The following is an 18963-nucleotide window of genomic DNA, read 5'->3' on the forward strand; positions in this document are numbered from 1 at the left end:
AGCTTAGTGCACTTAAAATTTTAGGCTATACCAGTATTTTTTATATCAGTACTAACTATAAAATCTATATGCATTGCTTTTATAGCATAAATTAGGACTGTGGAATTATTGTTACAGGACACATTATTAGTGTTGTCTCTGTACTACCTGTTTGTGTATTACTGCATCAAGAAAGAGTAACAGTTCTAGGAAGGATGGAAAACCATCCTTTCACCATCCAAAGGGCTAAGAAACTGCATATGTCATTTTCAAAATTATCTATCACATGTAAAGTTAAATTGGGTACAGCTAAATAATAAAAGTAAGTGCATTTTTTAGGTGCTCTTCAAATGAGGTCATGGTGTTTATGAATTTCCAAGTATTACTCTGGGCTCCAGAAACTCTAGTGGCAATCCATGGAACAATGGTGAGAAATGTCTCTCACGCACACACATACTCATAGTCAATTTAAAAAATGCATGAAGCATAACTTGAAGGATAAATCACATTTATGGTTCCCAAATTATTTTTTTAAATGTGTATGAATGGGTATCTATCTGTGAAAACTATTCTGATTAGGAAATAGTAAACAATTGTGTTAATTTATTGTGAATATATGTTATTTACCATTAATTACACCTAATTTTAACCTCCTTCAGCTGCCCATCCTCATCAGCTTTTAGGCAAGTCAGTTTACACCATTTCTTTATTCTTTGCCAGCACCTCTATACACCAGTCCTAATATTATTTATCATTATCTTATTATTTATTTGCAGCTTATTCATACTGATTTTCTGCTTGCAAAGCTTTTATAATTTGAAATTGCAGACCAGAAATGCAACTGCTTCTGCAGACTCCTCCCTGTAAACAGTAACAGTCCTGTGGAAAGGATGGACTTCGAATGTCACCTGTTTCTGGCAATTACAGCTGCCGTAGCCTAAGACACTGCCCTTTTTAAACACAGATTTTCAATAACAGTACTGCCTTCTCTGAATTTTCTTTCTGTGCTTGGATTTCTGAAAACCCTCCAGGTTGGCCTCACTGCATGTATTTGTTGTACGCTCTGTACCCCCCTGGAAGGACAGGACAGCCAGCAGACATCGTGAGAATTGAGGGGCAGCATTTCTTGTGCAAACACTGATCCAACTAGAACACTTCAAAAATTTGATCCAGGAGGAGAAATGATCACCGAGGCTGCTCTCCTTCAGGGTGTCTGTAAATCAGAATAATAGCTCTTGAGTTATTAGCTGGTTTTGTTTGGCATTCATCTTCTAAAGTTACTGCCAAAGGCATAGAGGCAGAAGAAAGCATAATACCACATTGATAAATACATGTCATTTCCCCTTCCTTCCCCCAGAATTGTATAAAATGGAAAGGCATAATTGGAATGTTAGTAAATATAATGGATCAGAATTTATTTAATTATTTATTTATTCCCATATTGAACCTTTGCAACATCAGATTTCAAACTGAAGTGAATGACTTTCATGTCTGATTTATAAAATTTTCACATGAAGAATGTACAGTGGAAACAAAATAAATGCTTATTTGGCCGTAATTTTTCAGTTGTGAGAACTGATCAGATTAGGAAACAAACAGATGAGAAAGCAAGCTACGCCTGCAAATAGAATGAGTTTGTCATCTTGTGAACTGTGCATCTTCCATTGGCCAGTGGGTGGGATGGGGATGCCCATGGGGTCTTGTGTGACTCTTCCATTCCTCTTATGTCCCCTTTGCCACCATGGTGTTTGTGGCTTTTAGCTCGTTCTTATATCTCATCTACAAAACTTGAGCATGGGGCAGCGCAAAGAAAAAGGTACTGAGCAGCAGAGTTACTACGCATAGCAATAATGTCTCTAAGGTAAATTTCAGATGGTAAAGCAATTCACACTAAAACATTGCTTCCAGTTTATAATTCAGTGTTCCTGTTTTTCTCTGGTGGGAGAAAGTTCTAAGATTTAAATTTGATGCACATTATTATTTTTGTCTCTGGGCATCTTTATGAAACTCAAATCTGACAGAGGCTTGGTGAATAGCTGGGAGATTTGGACTGGAAGGCTTTTCTGCCACCCTTCCCCCATACATTAAATCATAACGATGTGCCTTTATTTTATCCTTTTGATGATAGAGTATATTAAAACCAGAATTAAGGCTGTATTCAACTCTTTTCAATTCGCAATGCAGTGTGTGATAAACTATAGTTAAACAAGAGCAATTAGTAAATGATTTTGCTATTTAGAAGATCGTTTGCCAAATATGTTACCACACTCTTTTTCCATAACTGTGTTTTCCAATATCAATTAGGAAATGGCCATAAAGATTCCCAGCTACTGTTCATGAAAACTTAATGTACAGAGCTATGATAGTTGCACTGAGATAACGTGTACAAAGAGGGATGGCAGAAGAGGAGACTCGCCATATCGGGTGAAACCAAAGGGCATCTCCCCTGGAGTATGACAAAGGAAAAGTAGGATCAACATCAAGGCTACATATGTCTGAGCCTAGAAATCCATGAGGACATTTAAGCCAAAGGCTGTATCTGTGTGCTTAATCACCCTAGACAGCTTTTGCTTTTTTTTTCCTTGCCTGAATTTGTGAAATCACTCTGATTGGATGCAGGCTATCAATAGCTCTCCATCAGAAAGGATTGCTTCCTTCTCTTGCTTTACCCTGATACCTGATACTTTCACTTGGTAGCGCTCAGTTCTTGTATTTAATGCCAAATAGTAATTTTCTGGTCATTTTCTTTGTGGCATTAATGATTAAATGTACATTTTTCTCTCACAGGAGCTGACCACAGTTGCCCTTATTTTCGTGGATTCACTTTATGGCCAGTAGCATGGGATGGTGATTTCCTTCAGTCCTGGAGATAAATGATGCTTTTGGGAGGCAGAGAACCAAGGGTGAGGGCTTTCTTCTTTTCTGTCCTCTTTCCACTGCCATGCAACAGTGAATTAGCTCATAGCAATGCCAGAAGCTTTGGGCTGAGGATCTGGAGTTTTACAGAACCAACTACATGCAAAATTTTCGGGAAGGTTCTGGTTGTGAAATGCCTGATTTTTGTGGGAAAGACCTTGACCTTCTTAGATTTAATTAAAAAGAGGAGGCTTAAAAGGAAGGGATCCTCAGTGGTGCTTCCAAGAGTCCAACAGCAGCTTATTACTGTGTTAGAGTTCATAAGAAATAAGCACTAAATTGTACAAACCTCAGATCTAGTGCCCTATTAGAAGTGAAGTAAGTCTCAGAAGTGAAAAGAGTATTTTACAAAAAGAAACAAAAGTAACCTCAAACAATGGTGTCACCAAAGAACAACTCCCAAGATATGTGTGTATCCATGAAAATGACTCCTGGAGTCTTTCCAAAATCACTTCTGGCTCTGTGTAAATCAGGGAGACGTATGCTTATGCCTATGAATTGTTTAACTGTAGAAATGTCTTTTTCTCCTATATAACAGATGCACAAAGGGAATAGGAATGTTTTATAACTTCGGCTTTTAAATAATAAATAAATGGCTTACATTCTCAGCTTGAGAAGTCCTGATGTTTTGCGTAATGTATAATACTGAAGTATACAAATATTTTTTAGGAAGAATTATTTTCCCTTTTTAAAAGGAATATAAAACCTCAAAAATAAGATAAAACATCACAGTCTGTTTCTAAATACTTTGCATCTTAATATGGTTGAAGTTCAGGCAGTAAGTAATTTCTGAGTTTTTCCCTTGAGCTGCATAGTTCTTTTCATATGTAATTATTCTCTGAGTGCATTAGATAATGCTATGGTTCCCACAGCTGTATACACATCTATAAATCATTAATGAGGCAGTTAACTGAAACAAAACTATAAAAGATTTGCATTACCCGGCAGAACCCAGCCTTAATTGACTTCCAGTTATTTACAATTAATTTTTCCATTTGGAATAATGATTGCGAGTAACTTTGTTGATTTTTTTTATTATTATTATTACTCAGGAATTAGATGCTGACTATTCATCAAAAGTTTTTACAACAGGACCCTATCAGTGGACAGTAATGAGCTTGAGGTAATCTTGTTGTTATGCACACGTATACACTTATCCTCCCACAACTGGCAGAGGAAACAGGGGTGGAAGCAGGGGGATGCAGTAAAATGGGGACAGGAGTACGTGCAAACTTTTTTTTTTTTTTTTTTTTATCACATAACTAAGTTTATCAACAATCACTTTCCTTTTCTAATTTCAGCATCTAGCTGAAAACCAGCACAATTAATAGAGCTGGCTACAGCTCTAGATAGAATAAACTGTGTGCATGAGGACTGAGTAAATATTTCTATATTTCTATTTTATAAGACTATAAGATAGACGTTAAGTGATAAATAATGCAAAAGCTGTTAAGTAAATATTAATCCATTATGCCATTTAAAATATGACTTTTATAGAAATACAGCACACAAAGTAAATCCTTGTTAGCATGTCATTATTTGAGCAAGTCACAGGCAGTGAGGCTGTGAGATGGACCCTGGACATATACAACTAAAGATCTGCTCTCTCTGCCACGTAAGCATAACTCTCATTGACATTAATGGGCTGGGGATGTGTACATCAGGAAGGGATGTCATGTTCAAATTCCTAATAAAACTTAAGCCCAAAAGAGACAGAGCCCATTTGCAGCAGCTGATGTTATCTTCATTATCTTTCAATCTTTAATTTTCAAAATGCTTAAGCAGTTAGATCCCATCAGTAGTAACTGCTGGTCATTTCTCTGTTTCTAAATCATAGCTGTAAAACCTGACGTGTCGAGGTGCACTCCACTGAATCTGCTGTCTGTGGGAAACAGTGCTTCTCTGAGACTTCAGCAAACGATACCTCTTTTCCCCTCGCTCCTTTTACTGGGTACCAGATGCATAAATAGCTGTTTGGGCCTGTTTCTCTCCCCCCACCTCACACTTCCATTTGTAAAAATTGGGTAGGTGGGCTGAGCAGAGCAAGGAACTGAAATCAGCATAAGTGGGCGCAGACAGGGGCAGCTGTGATGAGCGTTAGGAGCTTTGACTTCTCTGTAGGTTTTGTAGGCCAAAAGATGCACACTGGTAAATATGGAAGAGCTTAATTCTGAGTGACAGTAAAGCTAGCAGCTGCTTTCTTCACCTTATCAATAGGTGCCAGTGAAAGGCCACTACAATTGATCTCAAAAATGTGGGCCCCGTGACAATCAAACACTCGTAACCTTGAAAATCTTGCAATCTAGTGCTGAAGTAATTTTTTTTCCCAGGTTATGTTCCGCTGGATTATGTTACGATGTGTAATGTAAAGTAACGTGACAAGACTAGACATGGGTCATTCAGTCTGTCAGTAATTCAGAGCTCGGCAAATTCGCCCTCCCTCTTCACCAGTCCATGAACTTCACAGATACTTAACTTATTCATGCTACACTAGCTACCACATCATTTTAGCTGGAAAAGCCACTGTGATGTGCAAAATCCGAGAGGCTTTTCTTTTTGAGGTTGGGCTGGTACCAGATGAGCAAACAGTGTCATTTTCATTAAGCTATCACATCCTGTCAACACAACATTGGCAATTACATTTCAAATAATCGCATGGTTGACAAATGTATAGCATCATTTAGACTATCATCTTTTGAATGTGTTCATGATCTTTCTTTCTGGGCTTGATTTCCTGGGGTAGGGAAGGTTTTTTTATTCTTTTTAAAAACAGATCTCTAATTTTTTATGCTTATACATGATATTGCTGACATTCCCCTCTTCCCTACCGCTCCCCCCCCCAACTATTTTAATAATTCTAGAACTGAGAAGCCCACCACATTCCAGAAGGTATTAAACTGATCCATCCCTTCTTTCTCGTGTTTATTCTGAACAGAGTATGTTTCTACCTATTCCCCAGAACAGTGTAAGAGAGATACCAAGGCCTTAGGGTTTCTTGGAGGTTTTCTTTGAAGAAGCCACAAATAATTTCAGCTAAAATAGAACTTTCATTTGTTGAAAATTTCTGTTTATTTGAAAAACTATTAACTATCAAAAATATGCAATTTACTTACCAGCTCTGTTATAAATCAAGAGTCTTAGTCCTGCAGTGTTCACAGAATCACAGAATCACAGAATCACAGAATCTCTAGGTTGGAAGAGACCTCAAGATCATCGAGTCCAACCTCTGACCTAACACTAACAGTCCCCACTAAACCATATCCCTAAGTTCTACATCTAAACGTCTTTTGAAGACTTCCAGGGATGGTGACTCAACCACCTCCCTGGGCAGCCTGTTCCAATGTCTAACAACCCTTTCAGTAAAGAAATTCTTCCTAACATCTAACCTAAAACTCCCCTGGCGCAACTTTAGCCCATTCCCCCTCGTCCTGTCACCAGGCACATGGGAGAACAGGCCAACCCCCATCTCGCTAGAGCCTCCTTTAATATACTTATACAGAGTGATAAGGTCACCCCTGAGCCTCCTTTTCTCTAGGCTGAACAAGCCCAGCTCCTTCAGCCGCTCCTCATAGGACTTGCTCTCCAGGCCCCTCACCAGCTTCGTCGCCCTTCTCTGGACCCGCTCAAGCACCTCGATGTCCTTCTTGTAGCGAGGGGCCCAGAACTGAACACAGTACTCGAGGTGCGGCCTCACCAGAGCCGAGTACAGGGGGACAATCACCTCCCTAGCCCTGCTGGTCACAGTGTTTCTGATACAAGCCAGGATGCCGTTGGCCTTCTTGGCCACCTGAGCACACTGCTGGCTCATATTCAGCCGACTGTCCACCATCACTCCCAGGTCCTTCTCTGCCTGGCAGCTCTCCAGCCATTCCTCTCCCAGCCTGTAGCTCTTCTTGGGGTTATTGCGCCCCAGGTGCAGGACCCGGCACTTGGCCTTGTTAAACTTCATACAGTTGACCTCAGCCCATCGGTGCAGCCTATCCAGATCCTCCTGCAGAGCCTTCCTACCCTCAAGCAGATCGACACACGCACCTAGCTTGGTGTCATCTGCAAACTTACTGAGGGTGCACTCAATGCCCTCATCCAGATCATTGATGAAGATGTTAAAGAGGACCGGCCCCAGCACCGAGCCCTGGGGGACGCCACTAGTGACTGGCCTCCAACTGGACTTGGCTCCATTCACCACAACTCTCTGGGCCCGGCTATCCAGCCAGTTTCTAACCCAACGAAGCGTGCGCCAGTCCAAGCCAAGAGTAGCCAGTTTCTTGAGGAGAATGCTGTGGGAAACGGTGTCAAAAGCCTTGCTGAAGTCAAGGTAGACCACGTCCACAGCCTTTCCCTCGTCCACCCAGCGCGTCACTTTGTCGTAGAAGGAGATCAGGTTCGTCAAGCAGGATCTGCCTTCCATAAACCCATGCTGACTGGGCCTGATCGCCTGCTTGCCCTGCAAGTGCCGCATGATGACTCCCAAGAGGATCTGCTCCATGAGCTTCCCTGGTACTGAGGTCAAACTGACAGGCCTGTAGTTCCCCGGGTCTGCCCTCCGGCCCTTCTTGTAGATGGGCGTCACGTTTGCTAGCCGCCAGTCAGCTGGGACCTCCCCCGATAGCCAGGACTGCTGATAAATGATGGATAGAGGCTTGGCCAGCTCCTCTGCCAGTTCTCTCAGTACCCTTGGGTGGATCCCATCCGGCCCCATCGACTTGTGCACATCCAAGTGCCGTAGCAGGTCACCAACCAGTTCTTCGTGGATGGTGAGGGCCACATCCTGCTCCCCGTCCCCTTCCACCAGTTCTGGGTACTGGGTATCCAGAGAGCAACCAGTTTTACCACTAAAGACTGAGGCAAAGAAGGCATTGAGCACCTCCGCCTTTTCCTCATCTCTTGTAACTAAGTTTCCCCCTGCATCCAGTAAAGGATGGAGATTCTCCTTAGTCCTCCTTTTTGTGTTGATGTATTTATAAAAGCGTTTTTTGTTATCTTTAACGGCAGTAGCCAGCTTGAGCTCCAGATGAGCTTTGGCCTTCCTAATTTTGTCCCTGCACAGCCTCGCTACATCCTTATAGTCCTCCCTAGTGGCCTGCCCAATTTTCCAAAGATTATAAACCCTCTTTTTCCTCCTAAGCTCAAGCCACAATTCTCTGTTGAGCCAGGCTGGTCGTCTTCCCCGCTGGCTCATCTTAGGGCACATGGGGATAGACCGCTCCTGTGCCATTAGGATTTGCCTCTTGAATAGCACCCAGCCTTCCTGAACCCCTCTGCCCTTCAGAACCGCCTCCCATGGGACTCCACCAACCAGTGTCCTGAGCAGCCTAAAGTCAGCCCTCCGAAAGTCCAATACAGTGGTTTTACTGGTTCCCTTCCTGGCCCCGCCAAGAATAGAGAACTCCACCATTTCGTGGTCACTCTGCCCAAGACTGTTCCCGACAATCACATCCTCCACCAGTCCTTCTCTGTTTGTGAAGAGAAGGTCTAGCAGGGCACCACCCCTGGTAGGTTCACTAATCAGCTGCGTCAGGAAGCTATCTTCCACTTTCTCCAGAAACCTCCTAGACTGCTTCCTCTGGGCTGTGTTGTGCTTCCAGGATATATCAGGGAAGTTGAAGTCCCCCACGAGTACAAGCGCCGACGATTTCGCAACTTCTGTCAGCTGCCTGTAGAACTCCTCATCCGTCTCCTCATCCTGGCTCGGCGGTCTATAGCAGACCCCGACCAGGACACTAGCCTTGTTGTCCCTGCCGATCCTAACCCAAAGGGACTCGATCTTGTCATTCCTAGCCTCGAGTTCTACAACATCGAAAGACTCTCTAATATAGAGAGCCACACCGCCACCCCTTCCATGCTGCCTGTCCCTTCTGAAGAGCCTGTAGCCAGGCATCGCAGCACTCCAGTCATGAGACTGGTCCCACCACGTTTCCGTGATGGCAACCAAGTCGTAGCCTGCCCGCTGCACGATGGCTTCCAGCTCCTCCTGTTTGTTACCCATGCTGCGTGCATTGGTGTAGATGCACTTCAGCTGGGCCTTTACCTTATCCTCCGGCCTCGCCACTGCTCCCCCTGGTACAGCCCCAACAGTCCTCGCTCCAGCCCCATCCCCCTTCTTACCTAGTTTAAAGCCCTATCAATGAGCCCCGCCAGCTCCTGGCCCAGGATCCTTTTTCCCCTAAAGGATAGGGACCCGTCTACGGCCACCAGACCAGGTGCTGAGTAAACTGCCCCATGGTCGAAAAACCCAAGATTTCTGCGTAGGCACCAGCCCCGGAGCCACGTGTTTAACAGGTGGGCTTTCGTTGTCCTCTCCGTACCCCTCCCTGTCAACGTAGGGACGGACGAAAAAACTACTTGCACTCCTGCTCCGTCCACTAACCGTCCCAGTCCCCTAAAGTCTCTTTTGATAGCCTTCAGGCTTCTGTTGTCAATGTCATCAGTGCCCGCCTGGATTATAAGGAGCGGATAATAATCAGAGGGGCGCACCAGGTTGGGGAGCTTCCTGGCCACGTCCCTGACCCTGGCCCCAGGGAGGCAGCAGACTTCCCTACGGGTAGGGTCAGGCCGACAAATAGGGCCCTCTGTCCCCCTAAGGACAGAGTCTCCCACGACAATCACCCTTCTTTCTTTCTTGGTGGAGGCAGTTCTGATGCGTGGAGTCGACCTCCTCGCCCTAGGCATCCTCCTGGGAACACTTTCTATCTCTTCCTCAGCTACCGGTCTCTCAATCTCCAGGGCCTCAAACCTGTTTTGTATGGGCACCTGGGAAGGTGGGGCCGGAGGGGGAGGGCATCGCCTGCCACGTCCCACAGGGACCTGTCTCCACTCCTCTTCAGCTCCCAGATCCCCTCCCTCAGCCCGACGGCGACAGGGCAAGGGGTCCACCCCCGTTTGGGGTGTCTCACCCCGGTACCTCTCCTTGATGCCCTGCAGGGAGTTGCTCCAGAAGTCAATCTCCCGCTCACACTCCCTGATGGCCCTCAGCCTCTCCACCTCCTCCTTGAGCTCCGCCACCATGCGGACCAGGTCCTCCACCTGCTCACACCTCACACACGCAGCGTCCCTGCCTCCCGTTGATGGCAGCAGCAGGCTCTGACACTCCCTGCATCCGTTGACCTGAACCGCTGCATTCCTTAACAGGCAGTCGGTCTGGGTGTGTACCGACCTCCTGCAGAGCGCTCCGTGCCTGGTGGAGACCATTATCACCTTGCTAACGACTGTCGTTAACAGGTGCTCGTGTGGGAGGGTGTTGCTCTCCGCCCTTCCTGCTCGCCCTGCCTGCGCGAACTGCCGCGCTAACTGCCGCGCCACGCCCTGTTTGCCCGTCCTGTTCGCCGCGCTCCTGGTCGCTCGCGCTCCCTAGGGGCTGCTTTTGAACGGCCGGGGAGGGGACGCTGCTGGCTCCGCCTTCGCCTCGTCAGCGTCCCGCACGAGGGCTGCCGGCTCCTGGCGGCTCCCTGAAGTCGGCTCGATGCCGGAAAGTTAGCCCTGCCTGGCCCGATCCCCCGCTCCGCCGCAGAACGCGTCTGCCCCGGAGCCGATCGCCTCGGCAAATGGCAGTGAAATGGCGGTGGCGCCCGGTTTAAATAGCCCGCCGCTGTCGCTGCTGGCTCCGCCTTCGCCTCGTCAGCGTCCCGCACGAGGGCTGCCGGCTCCTGGCGGCTCCCTGAAGTCGGCTCGATGCCGGAAAGTTAGCCCTGCCTGGCCCGATCCCCCGCTCCGCCGCAGAACGCGTCTGCCCCGGAGCCGATCGCCTCGGCAAATGGCAGTGAAATGGCGGTGGCGCCCGGTTTAAATAGCCCGCCGCTGTCGCTGCTGGCTCCGCCTTCGCCTCGTCAGCGTCCCGCACGAGGGCTGCCGGCTCCTGGCGGCTCCCTGAAGTCGGCTCGATGCCGGAAAGTTAGCCCTGCCTGGCCCGATCCCCCGCTCCGCCGCAGAACGCGTCTGCCCCGGAGCCGATCGCCTCGGCAAATGGCATCACTATAGCAGACTTCTCATTTTTCTGTGACTCCTTGCAATATTATGAGCATGGTCTGGTTTTGATTTGGTTTCAGAGCCAGTGTCTGTGAATTAAACACAACTGCCTTTCTTTTTTTTTTTTTTTTTTCTCCAAGTTAATGTGAGCGGAACATAATAAATATTAGAAGAAATAAAGAATTACAATAAGGGTGTGAGGAATTCATTTGTTCCTTTGGAATGTAATCTCGTTATCAAACTACCAGGAAAAAGCTATGAAAGGAATCAGTGATTTTTCCACTGCTTTGCACATTGTAGAGTCATTTCAACATGCATAATATGGGTGTCAAATGCTAATAAATCAGCTGTCAAATGCTATCAAATACTTGAACAGGTGTAAATGATCACATAAAATGCAAAGTACTGATCTGACACCAAAAATCTCTGGTTACAGTTCCTGTCTTCATCGGTTCTGTAGAACTATTAAACAAACAAACAAACAAAAAACAAACAAGAACAAACAAACAAAAAAACAACAGTCCAATCGGGACAATAAGGTGTTTAGCTAGGTTACTAGCTTTTTTTTTTTTGGTCTGTTTTCCTACTTCTAGATTTTTTTTCCCATCTGACGCCAAGGGAGAGAATGCAACAATTTAAATGGCAATGCTTTGGACTGGTCTACTAAGAAAAACATTGTGTTTTGTAATACTAAGAATGATAAAACATTTTTCCTGCCAAAACCTCTCTGTAAGTGCCCCAGCATCATCAACTGATGGCAGCACAGCTCTGGGAATAAACAGACTTCAACTAATGGCAGGAATCAACAGGGGAAACATGAAACAGGTATTTCCTCTTCATACACAGTGAAACAAGGTTAAAGTTTATTCTTTGTTTCTGTTTATTCTGTCTTCTCAACAAATTCATTATTTCATGAAAATAAAAAAAAATAAAATAAAGATTTTTTCCTTTGTATTTGGCCACTTTGGGGGAGCGGGTGGCACATTCATTTTTGGCCTGTGTCCTTTCAGTCATAAGACAAAGATTTGAGACCAAGGCGAGGTGCTGCAATGAGACCGGCGTGGGCTCTGCTGGCTGCCTGTGTGCAGCCCCCAATGCCGGGTGGGCAACGTGCTTTGGTCCCCAGCACTGCTCTGCCTCCCAAGGTCTTCTGCGTTCTGGTGCCATGCACACATGAGTGTGATACTGTGGTGTGTGTGCACACATAACAATCAACACGCTGTGTTTATGTGTGGCTGCATGCTCGGAGAGCACTCAGTACTCCAAGAGATTCTGCATTGCAATATTTATTATGAAAGAACTGTAATGCAGACTTTGTTAGGAAGAAACCATGCATTCACCCAACAATTCAAAATGACTAACTTCCACACATAGTCTTATTTCAGACCTTTATGAAAACTAACTATGTGTACATCAGTTAGGCTGACTGGAGGACAGAATAGGAAATTAGAGATTTGCCGGTTTTGTATAGCTCGAAATGAACTTACCATTTCTCTAGATGTTTTGTCTCCACCATCCCTCTGATCACACCAAGTTATTCCCAAATATTGGACATTTACTCTGTTATTGGGAACAGCAGGTATATGCATAGCCTTATCCAATCACGCTTGTTTTTTAACACTTCACATTTTACACACTGTTTCTTCATAGAGCTGGATTTGTCTTAGAGGTAAGATCTGCAATTAGCTGGGCAGGTACACTCGTCACAGAGAGCACACCAGCAAGCTGTGAAGTCCATTATAACTTTGAAACACCATGAAGAGCAATTATATTTCAGGGACAGCAAAAACTTTTCCTTTTTCCACAGCTAACCCCTCTTGTAGACAGCCAAAGCAAAGAGCTGTTACATAGTGAAAGGGATCCACTACTCAGTGAATACACATTCCAGCGTAACTTTTGTGCAACTGATGCATGTATTTTCAAAGAAAGCCCCAATGCGTCTAAAAAGTTGAAGTACTATAAAAGATCCACGCCCCCCCCCCCCCTTTTTTTTTTTGGTATTGGTTATCATAAGAGCATTTTAATATATAATTCTGTGTTCATATTCATAATTTTGGATTATGTCAACAGTCACATAATGAAGATATAGTAGAATCTTACCATACTGCTAAATGGAATTCAAAATACTAGTACTTCTTTATTTTAAAAAATGATCTCCAGCAAGATTTTTTTCCCTTCCTTAGATTGCCACACTCCAATTTTCATGCAAAAGATGATCTATTAAGCACAGTGTTAGCTGGCAAACAGAAGCAGAAGTGGACGATAGAAAGGGAACAAGTCGCAGTGTTTGTGCTGTACTGACACAGAATTCATTCATTTCAGTTTATTTTTTGAGGTACGAGTGTAAAAGTGTAGCAATTTGTAAGTCATCTATAGAGTCAGAATTTTAAAAATACTTGTTTTTCCTCTCCTTTTGTCCCAACTTCAAGCAGTCAAAGATGCCCTTATTTGCAGACAGAACTAAAGTCAATTCTTTTCTTAACGGTGATTTTTACAAGGCCCTAAACATTTGTGGTACACATAACAAATAATTACAGCACATGGCCTGGCTTTAAAAAAAAATTAATGGCAAAACACCCTGCAAATCCCTTTCCCTCTCCATGCATCCCCATGGCAGCAGGGGACAGGAGCACGGGCAGGATGCTGCGGTGCAGCGGCAGGAAGAAGAAGTGGGAGAGCAGCAGGAAGCCCGGGGGTCAGGACTGCTGCCAGAGGTAACGGAGCCCCAGCCTGGGGCCAGCAGGACTTGGGTGTGCTCATGTGGAGCCCAGTGCCCAGACACACAGCAGTGGTTGTGGAGCTCGGCTGAGGCTATGAAGGAAATGTGTAACAATTTGGGTTAGCCCACATTTTGTCATGTTACCAGAAATATTTTGTAAATAAATATATTAATGGGCCACTTGTAGATAGCAATTACTTAAGCCAGCATTCAGCTTTTAATGCACTGCCATGCATTTATAACGGAGAGTGTTCTCGCTGTGTAGTACTATAGATCGAGATTTTAAATTGAGATTGGTCACTATTGATTCCGTTAGTTTATTATGATAGCAGTCCGCATTGCACAGGATTCATAAAATTGCTGGAATACATCGTCCATTAACTTGCCTGCATTTAGCCCAGATCACCTTGTGCCCAGCTACCACCGTCCTTGGCACAACGCCATCTCGGAGGCAATCCCCGACCAAGGAGCTGCTTTGTAGGGAACCGCAGCAGCTGCGGATGCTGGGGGCAGCCCCCTGCCACCTGAGTGTCCCCCAGCCTGTGCCCCACAGCCTCACCTGCTCTGCCCACGGTATGATGGCATGGGCACGGCCGAGGCCCAGGCTCCTTTCAGGCGTTTGCAGAGTCTCTCTTGGCAATGCCCCTCAGGCTGCCAGGTCAGTGGCTGTAGCCAGCAGGGGCTGCTCAGCTCACAGCAAGCAGGAGAGTGGTGAAGGCAGAATTTCTTCCTGCCCTGGGCTTGCTCTGCCCCTGGCTGGAGGACGTGGTTCCCACAGAACAACCCCGCTCAGCTTGTTCCACTGCTTAAAAGACAGGATGAGAAAGGAGGGTGCTCACTGTAGCCAGATGTGAAATTAAGGCCATGAGGAATTTAAGCTTTGTGTTCCTGTGTTCGCTGTTCTGTATCACCATGCAGCAATGAGCACATGGGGTAAAGCAGTGTGCTGAAAACTGCACACGCTGGCCTGTACTGGACACAGAACCACACCAGACAGGGAACAGTTACTTTCCTGTTCTTTACAGCTTGTATCTACATATAAAAGGCAATTAATTCTCCCCCTAATCTTGTTTTTGAGTAAACAACCCCATCTCATTCCACCTTTTAATGACAAGAGAGACCTGGAAAATAGGACATGAATGCAATTTCCTCCTTGCATCCCTTTATGTGCTCAGTTGCAATGCCTGGAAACAGACGAAGTATACACTGAGGCATTTTACACTGCATGAAAGACAAGAAGACACGTGCTGTGTCGGTCCTGTTCCCCAGACCTCTGCGTGTCCAGTGCAAAGGATGTTACAGAGCTGCAGCCTACGAGGGCCTGGTGTGGCCTGAGCAGCTCCTCAGCTGCACGCGGCCTCACAGCAGCAACCACAGCCCAGGCAGGCTGCACCAGGCCAAACACCGACGTGGAAGTCCTGGGGTCGGTGCAACGGCCCTGTCAGCTAGGGCCCTGTGCAGGAGGATGTCACTGGTATTACCAAGGAGGTGATAGGAAGTAATGTGAAAGAAAGAAAATTTGCCATCTCCACTTTTTTAATGTAAAAAAACCTCAGAGGCATCGTTTGTCAATATTTACCAGGGGCTACCTAATAAGGACTTAACAAAAGATTCAGTCTCTGAAGTTTATCAGTTCCCTAAATCTCATTTGCCAGTACTTTGACATTTAAAACTATTCTGGGAAGGGCAAATTAGAAATCAATGAAATCATCAACCCGGCATCAATGCAGCTTTAAAAAATGTAGATCAGCCACTCAAGGAAAAAAAAAATGCTAAAATTGCTTTTATGGAGACCAAAGAAAAACGCAAAAAATGCTAACAGTTCAAAGACTGAAATATTTAATTACTTTAAATCTTTCTAAAAAATGCAAGATAGCGGGAACTTGTCAAAGAGCTATCTTCAAAATCTGCAATTCCTTAGAGCAATACAAGTGTTCATTCAGTCCATCCATCAGAAACATTGCAGTATCCCAAGGACTGTTTTAAGTCCTTTTTTAAAAAAATAAGATATAGAAATAGGGTCTGTCTATAGAAATAGTCCTGATGGAGTAGAAACTAAAATTAATAAGTAATCACAGAATTTAATTTCAGGTGCTGCAGCACACTCACTCATGAGCTTTTATTAAGAGTGTGGCAGCACTCACAGTTCACAGCACTGTCTTCATGTCATTCAATTTTTGGTCATTTAATCACTGGTAGTGTCATTAATGCAGTTATTAGAATGCTTGCAATACAACTAACATGGAATAAACCATGTTTGTACATTGTAAGATGTGGTAAACTATTCTGATAATTAGTTTGATTAGTTTGATCACCTGTAAACTGGAGACCAGCATGTTTTCTTTAACTAATACCTAGGTTAAGCTAAAAGGTTTCTTTTAGGAAGGAAAAAACAGATGATTTTCTTTCTGTTGTATTATTACATAATGATTTGAAATTACACTTTTAAAGTTAGGTAAAGTCTGTTAAAACAAGACATATAGAAAAAAATAGTGATAGAAATAGAACTTTGACCAGTATACACATGTATAGTAGCATGCATATTTATAGGAAATACATTCCCCATAGATCTATTTAAAGGTGTTTGTTTTGCTTTAATTGATAGTGATTTAATTCAGGGTAAGTGCATATAAATTTAAGCATGCACATATAAACTTGAGTTTATAAGCGTTGTGCCTTTGACCCATGAATGTAGAGAGTGACCAGGTGATTACTTAATTCCACTTGACTCAAACCAACTTTCAGTCACCTATTTTGTGAAAGGAATCATAGAATGTTTCAGTTAATTGCAAAGTTTGGAATTTGCAACATAAAATAATTAGGAAAATGTTTGATACCAACCCACCCTCTTTATTAAGTAATTTCTTCAAGTATTTTTAATAGTGCAAAATATTGTTTTGCATTAGTACAATAACTATGGGAATTCACAGTCAAAAAAAAAATCTTAAAAGATTTCCAAAGTCAAACAAAAAAATTTTAATACTGTATTTTTAGCAAGAACATTTTTAACAAAGAATGTGTACTTTAACTTAATATGGTACAACAGAGAAACCATACTTAAAAGTTTCCATTATCTAACACTCTACTGCATATTCATTTTTTCATCTTAAAAGACCAAAAGCCAAGCTGAACTGAGCATAAAAAAGCATCAATTATAATCCTTGTATTACGTCAGCTATTAGGGTTTAGCTCACACTTTTGAATTGGTCATCTAATGAAAGGACAATTTTTACATCATTCTTTTAAAAAATGTACACACATTTCTTTTTAAAACGTAATATATATCGAGTATCTGCTTCAGTAAACAAAGCTTAATTTATAAACACAATCGAAACAGCTCCATGTTGAACAGTTTCAGTGATAAACTGGACTTGTATGATGTACAGCCAGTGAGGACCTTCGTGGCTTAAAATCATTGTGCCATTGCTATACAGTAATAGCTACCTCCTTAGGAAAAAAAAAACAAAACCAAAAACAAAATAACAAAAAAGAGTTCCTTTTGGGGGGAGGGGAACGGAGCGGGGGGGGGGGGGGGGGGGGGGCGGGGAATAATTCCTGTATGTGCTTAAAAATACTAAAACTCCTTTCTATCTCCGGGGACCTAAAAATGATCTGTTGCAACAGGCTTGGTTTGGTATGGTAAGCTTGTAAAAAGTCTCAATATTTCTTAATGACAATACGGCAGTTTTCGATGCAGCAACAGTAAATTGCTTGAAATTGTCCTTCAAGTTTCATGCTACAAATCCTGTTCTTCACACAGTACTGAAGGCATCAAAGGTTGGAAGGGACGTTTTTCATGAACTATATAGTCTTCAAATAGTGATCATTATACATTTTTCAACAATAGGTGTTTCCTTCAGTACATAATAGTAGGTTTGATGTATGTTCTGTTTTCTGGAGAGAAAAAAAATGAAGAAGAAGAAAAAAGGTCAATTACAGAGTTACACATTTTAGAATTATTTGAAACTTGAGTGAGTTTCCTTTATTTGTTTGTAGAGGGCTTTTGTTTGTTTTGTTTTGTTTTTCTCAAGGCAAATCATCAAATCTACAAGTGATATAAACTGAGTTTACGACAACATTTAGCATTGGAAAAACAGGCACCTGCTGACAAAGCCTTGCAAAGCCCTTGGTAAGTGAGGTTTGTGTTACACGAGCAAACGAGCCTGTCTCAGTGCTCTGGTACTTCGGTCCCGATGGCACAGGTACAGGCACTCAGCTGGGCTAAACTTACAATAGTTTCTTGCACCAATAAATATTTCCAGGGTCGTGTGACAGTAGTTTTCCAAGAACTGATGTCATCCTTATCCCTGCTTTGTGCGTGGCTCAGTACCTGCCCCCAGTGCCTCCGGGCCCCGAACCACTCACTTCCAACTGTGCCAGCCAGCCGGCAGTTGCTGAGCAGAGGCTGCAGATATTTTGATTTGCATTTCCCTCCTTTGTGACATTTGTTTTTGAACTGAGGGCAGCCTGTGCTGTATCACATGCCTCCGTAAGACAGAGGAACATGGCATCAGCTTTACAGCACGCCATCATTCCATGCGCAACCCCTTCTAGAGAACTGTGCATTAAAATAAAACTGCACCGTGTTAAAAAATGAAATGGAATATCTGCTTTTTGGAAAACTGTTCTTTCGTTCAGAAACCTACGCATTTCTTTTTAAATTATTTTTCTTTATTTAGGGAAATAAATAGAAAGCCACTTACTTCCTTTATCAAAATATTCCTAGTTACACTACCCATCAAATGTGATTTTTCACATTAAGCAACTCTACGCTCAGAGAAAAAATAAATATTAAATTGCCCACAGAAACTAAAGCTAACAAGAATCCATATTCTTGTTCATTATACAATGAATCACGAATTCACCCAGCTAAACCCACAAGTGCTGATTTTGAAGATGATAGCAAAATGATAATATTGAGAAGCATTTTGTATAATGTTGACATCTATCCCATTACTGTTTTACATATGCCAATACTGAACACTCATAAGGAAAGAACAAGTATTGACCTGCTAACTGACACTGATCCTTGGAGCAATCTCAAAGTTTGCCACATTTCAATTTCAAAATGCATTTCAGCTATAATATGAGTGATTTATCATTTAGCAGTAGCTGTCAAAGTAACCTCCTAGATAAAACAAAAACATCTGGAACCATAAACAGAGGAGAGCAGTAGCTGAATTTTAATCCAAATCCGACATGTTCACTTCATTAGGAACAGGAAACAGCTAATTAGTAATTGAATGTTTCATGGTTTTAAGGAGGCTCAGGCTCTCCAAACAGAGATGATTTAATATGTATTTTGGATGTAAACAAGAATAAAGATCGGAAGAGCCAGGGACAGAAGATATCCGAAGGAATGTTTGGGAGCCTGGGAACCTCCAAAG

The 18963-nt window shown here is 43.5% G+C and overlaps 1 protein-coding gene and 1 long non-coding RNA gene across 8 annotated transcripts in view; one reads left to right on the forward strand and one right to left on the reverse strand.

Moving 5' to 3' along the window:
- Positions 1–11744, forward strand: part of LOC106014542 (uncharacterized) — a 144517-nt gene extending 132773 nt beyond the window's left edge. For all 6 annotated transcript variants that reach the window (XR_011811646.1, XR_011811649.1, XR_002398575.4 and 3 more), the window contains 3 exons: positions 2767–2882; positions 3948–4018; positions 11451–11744. This is a non-coding gene — a long non-coding RNA (uncharacterized lncRNA). The remainder of the gene's footprint in view (positions 1–2766; positions 2883–3947; positions 4019–11450) is intronic.
- A 4784-nt stretch (positions 11745–16528) lies between these two features.
- Positions 16529–18963, reverse strand: part of DACH2 (dachshund family transcription factor 2) — a 286945-nt gene continuing 284510 nt past the window's right edge. For both annotated transcript variants that reach the window (XM_072042891.1, XM_027464919.3), the window contains exon 12: positions 16529–17470. In XM_072042891.1, coding sequence (XP_071898992.1) covers positions 17433–17470 — 38 coding nt within the window. In that variant the 3' untranslated portion in view covers positions 16529–17432. The remainder of the gene's footprint in view (positions 17471–18963) is intronic.

Source organism: Anas platyrhynchos, chromosome 10 (assembly GCF_047663525.1).
Source record: "Anas platyrhynchos isolate ZD024472 breed Pekin duck chromosome 10, IASCAAS_PekinDuck_T2T, whole genome shotgun sequence".
Taxonomy (NCBI): domain Eukaryota; kingdom Metazoa; phylum Chordata; class Aves; order Anseriformes; family Anatidae; genus Anas; species Anas platyrhynchos.